This window comes from Pipistrellus hanaki (assembly GCF_964339955.1).
Source record: "Pipistrellus hanaki genome assembly, chromosome: 8".
Taxonomy (NCBI): domain Eukaryota; kingdom Metazoa; phylum Chordata; class Mammalia; order Chiroptera; family Vespertilionidae; genus Pipistrellus; species Pipistrellus hanaki.
Window position 1 is genome coordinate 61,884,160 of NC_140510.1, and position 10,731 is coordinate 61,894,890.

At 43.5% G+C, this 10,731-nt stretch overlaps 1 protein-coding gene across 12 annotated transcripts in view; it reads right to left on the minus strand.

Moving 5' to 3' along the window:
* Positions 1-9,783, minus strand: part of AGFG1 (ArfGAP with FG repeats 1) — a 62,117-nt gene extending 52,334 nt beyond the window's left edge. For 5 of the 12 annotated variants that reach the window (XM_084891803.1, XM_084891802.1, XM_084891808.1 and 2 more), the window contains exon 1: positions 9,307-9,781. In XM_084891803.1, the coding sequence (XP_084747929.1) occupies positions 9,307-9,473 (167 nt within the window). In that variant the 5' untranslated portion in view covers positions 9,474-9,781. Of the gene's footprint in view, positions 1-9,306 lie in introns of all 12 variants that reach the window. The other 7 variants (XM_084891801.1, XM_084891804.1, XM_084891800.1 and 4 more) reach the window with 4 other exon arrangements.
* Positions 9,784-10,731: the final 948 nt, after the last annotated feature.

Genomic DNA, 10,731 nt, shown 5'->3' on the forward strand with positions numbered 1-10,731 from the left:
ATTCATTTAAAGCATGATACTGTTTTCCACCTCATCCTCATCATGAGAACTAAACTAAATTCACCATTTTTAGGGACACCTGTTCATCTATGATATGTATTTACACCTACCTAGCTCCGAAACAATGTAAGAACTTATTATTGTTCTCTCAAATTCCACTACTCCCTCCATCCTCACGTAGCCTTGTTCCCTAATACCTTCTTCCTTTTTCCAGTAAACCCTTTATCATTCCACCCCCTTAAAGTAGCCTTTTTAAAAACAGAGAAGGCAAATGAATGACCTTTTAATGAAAATATGTCAAACAATGTTACAAGGGTTTATATTTTGGAGAGAAATCTTAGAGCAAAGAACAATACCGCTATATACTTCTAAAAATGTTAGATGAGGAAATCCTTGATTCTTTTTAAGTTATTTATACAGCTGTGATAGCATCAAACCAGTACAACGTATATAGCTTATTCACTCATGTATCTCTAGTCCCTACCATATCACAAGGTCTATTTATTCTTATAGAAGGTATCCATTACTGCTCTGGCTGGGTTGCTCACTGGTTGGAGCGTGTCCCCTAGAGCAAAAGGTTAGGTCTGATTCACAGTCAGGGCACATACGTAGATTGCAGGTTCAATCCCTGGTCGGAGTGATGTTTCTCCCCTTTCCCCTGCTCCCCCATTCCTTTCTCTAAAAATCAATAAATATATTCTCAGGGGAGGTTTAAAAATAATCTGTGACCACCCAAAAATCTGTACATAAATATTTGTACCAGTGTATTCATATACATTAAAAAATGGAAACAACTCAATTGTCCCTCAAATGGGAAATACACAAGCAATGGACTACTACTCAGCAATAAGGAGAAATGAAAACTACTGGAATCCATTAATAACTAACCTGGGTTAATCTTAAAGGTACTATGGACCTATTGAGTATTATGCTAAGCAAAATAAGACTATTAGAGAATGACAAGTAGGATCTCATTAATATGTGGAATCTAATGAACAAAATACCTTCGCAAACAAAATGAAATCAGAGTATAGATACATGGAACAGACTGACTGATGCCTGGGGGGGGGGGGGGGGATTATGGGGTTGTGACTGAATAAAGAAGGTGCAGGGATTCGCTAAAGAACATATATATGTATCCCATGGACAGGGACAACAGTGTGGTGAAGGCCAAGGGAGGGGGAGGAGAGGGTGGGTGGAGGTACAAGTAGACAAAGAGGGGAGAGGGGGACATCTGCAATAATGTCAGCTTTAAAATTAAAGGTACTATGCTAAGTGAAAAAGGCAATCTGAAATCATACAGGCTATATATACTGTATGATTCCATTTGCATGACATTCTCAGCAAGAAAAATTACAGTGTTGGAGAACAGATCAGTAATTGCCAGGGACGGAGGAAAGACAAGATTTAAGATGATCCTTGAGGGGTGATGGAACATTGCCATGTTTTGACCATGGTGGTAGTTACATAAACCTATACCCATTTGTTAAAATTCATAGAACTATACAACAACAAAAAAGTTAGTTTTACTGTATGGTAACTTAAAAAATAAAACACTGTAGTTCTAATTCCATATTAGTATCTATAGTGACCAAAATTTTTAGAGTAATTAAAGTATTTTTTTCTCATTAACAGAACATCTCCACCTACAAGATATCATTAATGAACAAAATCTTTAACTGATCAAAAATTAATTTTTATTTATCTAATTATTTTTAAGGTGTATTCCTGGAAGCTAATGCTACTTTCCTTTTTCTCTAACCTTGTCTAGCTGTCATGTGAATTCAGTGCTTGTAAAACATTTTACTGTAATGACATTAGTCATAACCATTGAGTAAGTGTTGAGCAAGTATACCACATCATTTTTACAGTGCCACTATTGAGGTACCACCCATTCTGAATCCTAAAAAAACACATTTTAAGTCTCCAGTTTAATTTAAATAATGACTCATTTAATAACAGCAGTATTGATATTTTGAAAGATACTTGCCAGTTAATTGGTTTCAAGACCTTCCAAACTCACCTAGTGGCGGGTTCCAATATGTTTTTACAGTATAATTAAGTTATATGCAGATCCCCAGGAGTTGGGAGTTTAAATGACCACCACCCAGGTATCACTGCAACCAGATGGTGTGACTCATTCCATATGTCCACCAGTATGCTGCTCTTAACTATGCTTCAAACAATCTTGCTAATACCCATTTGTTCATCTCAAATAACAATGTGTGCTGGATGAATAAGTAAGAAAGCTTATTTAGTTAGTGTTATTGTTTTTCCCCTGCTGAGGGAGAAGCTGGTAAAATACTGCCAATAGGCTATGGAAATTTATGGGGTTGCTATTGTTGGCATAGGGTAATAAAGTTAACTTGACATTTAAATCTATTCCAATACTACCGTGTTTCCCCGAAAATAAGATATCCTCCGAAAATAAGACATAGTGCATGGAAAGATAAGACATCCCCTGAAAATAAGACCTAGCATAACTTTGGGAGAAAAAATTAATATAAGACACTGTCTTATTTTCGGGGAAACAGGGTAGTTATTTAATATCATCCAGAACCCAACTTTAAAACACTGAAAATACATAAACACACACACACACACACACACACACACACACACACACACACGGTGTAAAACACAGTTGTTATTGTTTTTCAGAAAATCACAAATACTATACTATAACATACTTTTAACACTTTAGCAAGCATCTAGAAAATAATACTCAAGTAACAACTTAAGATATTCCAGTAAAGAGTAGACAAAACTCAAGAATGTCTTTACTCTCTCTAAACCCCTCTGAAATGACAGCAAAGGCATAAAATGCGTTAACCGAGAAAGAGACATTGGGAAAGAGAGCATGGGCGGAGCCCCAAAGCACATTACTGCTCTTGGATAACAAATCTGGAAGATAAAATGTTAGTGTACCAGCAGTAACTGACTACAGAGTAAACTAAAAATGGAAGCTCCTGTAGAGGTGGGAGAAGCCAGCTAGAAGTTGATTCCCACCACAGAACCCTTGAAAGATTACCAAATGAATCAGACAAAGGTTGGGGGGTTTGGAGGGTCAAAAATAGAAAGAGGAAACAGACAACAGTCCAACATCACTTTCTGTAGTAATTAAGAAATGGAAGAAGGTAATAGATGTCTATTGTTATTCATTATAAGCCTTCCTAATTTTAAATTATATACATGTATTCTTCTGATAGAAATAAAAATTGAATTGAAAATTAAACAAAAAAGAATGGAAAATAAACAGTTCTTGTCAATATTAAACTTAACATATATTTATAGGGTGTTTTCTTTAACTGATAAAAAAAAAAAAAAGGCATTCCTAGAAAACTTGAGTGACGTTTTACATTTCCCCAAAATATCAAGCTTCTTCACTATGTATTAGCACTCTTGTAGAAATACATACCTACTGAACACAACTGTTCTAAGTTAGTGTTCCAAATTAGAGCCAAGATTTATTGAATAAGAGATAAAGACTTAAAGAGAGAAATGAGGAAGAATTTTCATAACTTCTCATACTATTAGTTGTACTGATTTTCCTACTTCCCCATCATAGAGCCTACAAAATTTAGCAACTGAAAATGTATCAAATAGTTTTCCCACTTAAATTGCACTACACTGTCAAAGTATCTCCCTGAATATAACCACGTAATAGTGCTAAAAAAAAAGTGAAAAGGGGACCAGCAGGAGTGGCTCGGTGGTGGAGCATCGTTCCATGAACTGAGAGGTCACTGGGTTCGATAACTGGTCAGAGCACATGTCTGGGTTGCGACTAGATCCCCAGTAGATGTGATGGATGCAGCCAATACATGATTCTCTTTCCCCCACTCTAAAATCAATAAAAACTTTTTTTAAGTAAAAAGGAATTTAAGGATATGTCACTGCCGACTATGACCTCATGAGGAACTAAATAGTATATATAAGCAGAGCTCCGAAAGGATATTTGATTGTAATCTAATGCTAATCTATCTATAATAATAACCTATAATAATAAAAGGGTAATATGCTAATTAGACCGAACATCCTTACTGACAAAACCAGGCAGGAGGGAAGCCAGCCCAAGTCCCAGGTGCCTTCGGGAGGCCTGAGGGAAACCAGCCCGGGTCCCGAGTGCCAGAGGGAAACCAGTGCCGGCAGCCGGGGAAAGGAAGGCTACTCTTGCACAATTTTCATGCATCAGGCCTCTAAGTAACTATATAAAAATAAGTAAAATGCCTCTCTTCATCTGCTCAACTTTAATTTTAAAAAGATAATATTCTTGCAAGATTCAACATAAAACAAAATGCACACAAAATTAATAACCAGCTACATTTATTCACCAGTAAAATTCCAAGATTAAATGTACTGTCCAAATAAAATAGTTGGTATTAAGAGAAACAAAACAAAGTATATATTTCTCAAATGTTATTTATTTTATTTAAACACGTTCTGAAAGATTAATAATTTTGTTGTTAATGCTCGCTCTAGGATATTTTTCTCAACAGAAAGTGGAAGGGAGGGAGAAACTTCCATGTGAGAGAGAGTCATCAATTGATTGCCTCCTGCATGCTCCTGACCAAGGCTAGGGAGTGAACCCACAGCCCAGGTAGTGCCCTTGACTGAGAATTGAACTCGAGACCCTCTAGTTCACAGGCTGACACTCTAACCATTGAACAACACCTGCCAGGGCTATGAATCATTTTTTAAGGACAGAACAATTCTTATATTATTCACTGATTACACTAATGTTAATCTACACAAAACAAACAATTTGGACTAAAATTAAGTATTTAATAGGAAGGTAATGTTTTATTATTGGTTGTAATAGAAGTGTTTCTGTTGGGATTTATCTTCTATAATTGAAACTTTGTAGCCTGGTTCCGTCAGGGCTGCAGAAGCGTGGCTTCCTCCATTGTGGGGGGGGGTGAGGGGGGACCCTAACCTCCTGCTCTCTCTAGCTCCGTGGTTGCCGCTATTATTGTTACTATTTACTTATCTTCAATAATTGCAACTTTGTAGCCTTAAGCGGAAGCTTAAGGTTGTGTGGAAAGCTTGGCTTCCTCCATAGCCGGAGAAACCCAAGCCTCCCTCCTGCTCTCTCCATGGCCGTATCCATCTTGGTTGAGTTAATTTGCATACACACTCCTGATTGGCTTGTGGGTGTGGCTGGTGGGTGTGGTGGGGTGATGGTTAATTTGCATGTTACTCTTTTATTAGATAGGGTAATTGTACTACTAAAGGCCTGGTGGACATCCCTCAGCCCAGTCTGACTACCGTGGAGGTGGGAGGGGCACCCACCACTTGCTGTGTTCACCAGTCATGAACCCAGCTTCTGGCTGAGCAGTGCTCCCTGCTGTGGGAGCACACTGACCACAAGGAGGCAGCTCCTGCATTGAGGGTCTTCCCCCTGGTTGTCAGTGTGTGTCATAGCAACCGGTCCTTCCACTGTTCAGTCAACTTGTATATTAGCCTATTATTAGCCTTTTATTTTATAGGATTTCCCATATAGTATCTGTCTTTTGCCCACCCCTGTTTTATATCTACTATTTAAGCCGTGCCCTCACATTTAGTATGTGTTCAATGAATATTTTAAGAATTGTACCATTTCATCCTCATAGCAACTTTCTATCACCTTGTTACCACAAATGAAGAAACTGACGCTGAGAGATGGCTCCAGGCCAATTTACAGATATTATGGCCTGGTTAATACTTGCCCTAAGTCATAAAGCTAGCAGAGGTGTAAGAAATCTGACTTCAAAATTCACATTCTTTCAATTATGCCTAGTCATCTAAATAATAAATATTTAATTATTATTAAATTCAATAGTTATGTTACCTTTAAATTATTTTCCTGCATTATTGATTTTGAAAGGGAAAAAAATCCTCAGAAACTTACTGTCCCTTCAATATTTCTGCAGTAGACATTTGATCCAGCATCCATTCCCTCCTTCCCAAGAATACCAGATTTCTGACTTGGGAATTCTATTTGGGGATCCTCGCACGTAGTTCCAATGAAGTCAGCTTAGAACAGGTGTCCAATAAAGGCACTTGTTCCAGTTAACCAGGAGTGAACTGCAGAATGTCCAGACCAGAAGGACAGTATGCAGCTTCGGGAGCTCGAGGCAGCCATCTTTGGACGAGGGAAATCTAGGCAACCTCATTAAGTCATTGGATAAAGTCTTACTTAAAAAACCAAACAATAATCCCCTTCATATTTTTAAACCAATCTGAGTTATATCTAAAAAGTCAAAACTGATTTGTATAAAGTTATTCTCATTTTGATGTCTTTCAGATATTGTTTCCTACCTGGGAAATTTCCTCTCCACCTTGTTAACAATGCCTCTCATTTAGTGAGCATCTATCATGAACTAGACATTGTATGAAATGTTAGACACATTATCTCAAATGTTGAAACCTAATCTACATCCAAAACCTACAGGGCAAACTATTTCATAGATGAGGAAACTCAAGTTCAAAGAGACTGAGTGACATTCTCTATACCACATAGCTAGTAGTGGAGCTAGGATTCAAAACCAGGTTTATATAGCTCATCAATACCTGTTCTATCAACTCCATGGACCTACCTGCCAAATGGATCTTGGATTTGAAGGTTTTTGCTCAAGCATCAAGTTCTCTATGAAATTTTCTCTATCACTTACATATTTCATGAGTAGCTCATTCAAAGAAAGGAAATGTTATAATGTATTATAACTAAACGTATATACTTAGAATGCAAGCCCCTTAAGGATAGGAGGATCCACCTAACACCAATGCCTCCCACAATGTCTGACACAGGCCAAGTGTCCAATAAATAGGTGTGGAATCAACACTAAACACAGATCTGAGGCACTAGCTATTATAGATTAAACCCCAATAAATAAGCAGTTGTGCCAAAACCGGTTTGGCTCAGTGGATAGAGCATCTGTCTGCAGACTAAAGGGTCCTGGGTTCGATTACGGTCAAGGGCATGTACCTGGATTGCCGGCACATCCCCAGTAGGGGCTGTGCAAGAGGCAGCTGATCGATGATTCTCTCTCATCGATGTTTCTAACTCTCTGTCCCTCTCCTTTCCTCTCTGTAAAAAATCAATAAAAGATATTAAAAATAATAATAATAAAAATAAGCAATTGTCATTACACTGATGTATACTTTTATATAGAATGCTTCTGAGACATGGAATCTATTAATAGAAAGAAATTTGTAAATACTTCTTGATTTTATGCATTCGCTGCAATAAATTAAATGTTCCCCACTATACTTATAAAGGGCTACAAAGAAATGTCAAAATCCAGAAGAGTAAATACATATATTTTTCAAACCAAATAAAATATATCAAGGGACCTGCCAAAACCGGTTTGGCTCAGTGGTAGAGCGTCGGTCTGCGGACTGAAAGGTCCCAGGTTCCATTCTGGTCAGGGGCATGTACGTTGGTTGTGGGCACATCCCTGGTGGGGGGTATGCAAGAGGCAGCTGGTCGATGTTTCTCTCTCATCGACGTTTCTAGCTCTCTATCTCTCTCCCTTCCTCTCTGTAAAAAATCAATAAAATATATATATTTTTTAAAAATCTTTCCTATAAAAAAAAATATATATATATATCAAGGGACCTTGTGTTTAGTAAAAGACATACTTATGCACATAATAAATGTCAAATACACTTAAAACATTGGACTATTGACTTCATTTTTAGAACCAAAGTTGCCCAACATAAGTCACTTAACTATTTGCAAGTGACAATCATGAACCAGACAATCTCAGATACCACCCTAGCTCTCCCATGCTGGGGTAATTCAGTAATATCACTACTTGTCAAATTCTCAGTGCTCCCCTGACTACAACCTGAAAGTAACTCTCAGAGGAGGTCTCTCCTATCATACTATTTTAGTGCATACTAACCCCTGACATTTTTCTCATCTAATTACCATTTCCCCCATTAGAATGTAAGCACCAAAAGAACAAGAATTTTCTTATATTTCTAAGAACACCCCACACCTCCACGCAGAGCCTAGGAAGGCACCAGTAAATGTTGGTTGAAGAAATAACAGTCTTGGAAGACTAATAATGCCTCTTTGTGCCCAACTTAAAAAAAAAAAAAAAAAAAAGTAAATCGTACACTACAGGACATGTCCTGCATTTTCCAAATATGTTTTCTCATGTGCCATGTACTTCGTCTTGGTATTAATATTACAAAGGTTGTGTGTGTGTGTGTGTGTGTGTGTGTGTGTGTGTGTGTGTTTAAGCTGGAGAGAGGGGAGTAACCAAATTACTTGGAAGGACAGTACAAATGAAAAAAACGAGGTGTTTTGGGACAATAAAGCTCTTAGCATTTAGTAAGCCCTACTCCGTCCATTAACTTAACTTTGAAACTATACGTAATCGCTGCATGAAAGCAACTGATCAGTTCCCATACCATCTGCACACTTTTCCAAAAAGGAATTTCCCAGCAACAGAAAACCTTACCAAAATAAAGCTTACTGAAGCAGAGATAAACCAATGCCAGCCGCCCCCAGAAAGTCCAAACGGTGGCCTCCGCGTTTCTGCCAAAATGCCCCTCTCCGCCTCCCCGGTCCCGGGCCCGGGCCCGGCCGGGACTCTCGGGCCTTGGCAGGGAAGCCGCGCGGACCCACCACCGGGTCTGGAAGGACACAGCTCGGGGCCAATGCCTTCTTCCCATCGAAACTTTCCCCAAACTGCCCGGGACGCTCTTTGGACCCTGACGCTCCAGCCAAGCCCTTCCACCTCGCATCGGCCGCTCTCTCCTCCCTCGCCTCCCCAACTTTCCCCTGGGGACCCGCGCCCGTGCCATCGGGACGATTTAATCTTGTGACTATTTCTATCTAAGTGCCAGCCTTCCCCCAGGGACTCGGGGGCTCTGGACCCGCGGGGGGAAGGGGGTCCCGCAGGCCGGCCGCTCCCACCCCGGCTCCCCACAACCCACTCGGGCGGCCCTGCAGGTGCCTCGCTGGGCCGGCCGCCGAGGGGCGGGGCACTCGGGACCAGCACGCCCGCCCCGGCTCCGCTCCCCGGCCTTCCCCCGCCGCGGCCCGGCCACCGCCCCCAGGGGCCGGGCCCCGGACATGCTCGCCCCGGGCGCCCCGTCCTCAGCCCCGCAGCCCGCCCGCCCGCCCACCCCCAAGCCCGGAGGCTGCACCAGCCTGGACCCCCGCCCGGCGAAAGCGAAAGCTCCTCCCGGCCCGGAGCCAGGGCCGAGCGCATCCCAGCGGCCGCCCGCCCGCCCCCCAACGGCCGCCCCGCCGCCCGGAGCCCCCGCCCCGGCCCGGCGGGCCTCCCCACGCCCCGCCGCCGCCCCACTCACAGGCTGCCGGAGCAGGAGGTACAGACGAAGGAGCCCACCGTCATGTTCACGTAGGTGGGGCCGCGCTGGTCGCAGTCGAAGCACTTTCGGTTGTGCGGGAGGCCGGTCATGTCCCGCAGCATCTTCAGGTGCTTCTCCTCCTGCTTCCGCTTGGCGCTGGCCGCCATGGCCGCGGCGCCCGGGGAGCAGGCCGGCAGGGCCGGGAGCCGCGCGGCGCTGCGCCGGGGCCCCGCGCTCCCACGGGCCGCCCTGGCCGCGGCCGCCGCCCTCCGGCAGCGCGCGCCGCGCACCGGGCCGCCCGCCGCCGCCGCCGCCGCCGCCGCCGCCGCCCGAGTCCACGGGGCTGGGCGCGGCGCGGGCGCTGAGGAGCGCGGACTGAGCGGCCACACCAACCGGCCCGGCCGGGACAACCGCCGCCGCCGCCGCCGCCGCCGCTGCCACCTTCCCGACTTCTCCAGAAGGGAGAAGACGAGAGAGAGGGGGACGGCAAGAGGAGGCCCGCCCCGAGCGGCCGGACGCCAAGTGCGGCTGGCGCCCCCTGCTGGCCAGGAGGAGTCACTGCGGCCACGCTGAGACCCGGATTCTGGCTGGGGCCAAGAAGGGAGCATACACAAGGGATGATGATAATACTCAGTTATTTGCCTTAGCCGGTCCGGCTCAGTGGATAGAGCATCCGCCTGCAGACTTGAAGGATTCTGGGTTCGATTCCGGTCAAGGATACATGCCGGGGTTGTGGGCTCGATCCCCAGTAGCGGGCGTGCAGGATACAGCCAACCAATGATTCTAATCATTGATGTTTTTCCTTCTCTTTTCCTCTCTGAAATCAATAAAAAATATATAATATATAAATATTTAAGTTCTTAGGTATACATTGCGCATTACATGGGTTACCTTCCTCCCCTACTTAAAACTCTTCAAAAGCTGCTCACTGCTTTGGAGATAATTCCAGGGTCCACACTGTACCCTAAAAAGCATTCTAGCCCAACCTCCATCACTTCCTCCTGGTTAACTCATCTACATTGGATTTCCACCTGCCCCCTGACCTCAGCAAACTCCCTTCTGGCTCAGAACCCTTACCCTTGCTGTTCTCTCAATATCAGGGTTTCTAAACTTGCCACTATTGACATTTGAGCTGGGTCATTTTTGATGTGTGGGAGGTCTATGCATTGTAGGATACGGAGCAGCAGCTCTGTCCTTTACCCACCAGATGCCTGAAGGACCTCTCCCACAGTTGTGGCAACCCAAAACCCCAGGACATTGCCAAATGGGGAACCGTGGGAGAGGGAGATGGAATCAGCTGAGAACCACTTGGAAGGTTGCATCACACCTGCCTTCAAGGCAGGCAACTACCCTCAGCCCAGTCAACCAATTTAAGGTTACAGCCCACCTTCCTGGAAAGTTACTCTCCATAAATTTGCTGTGAGG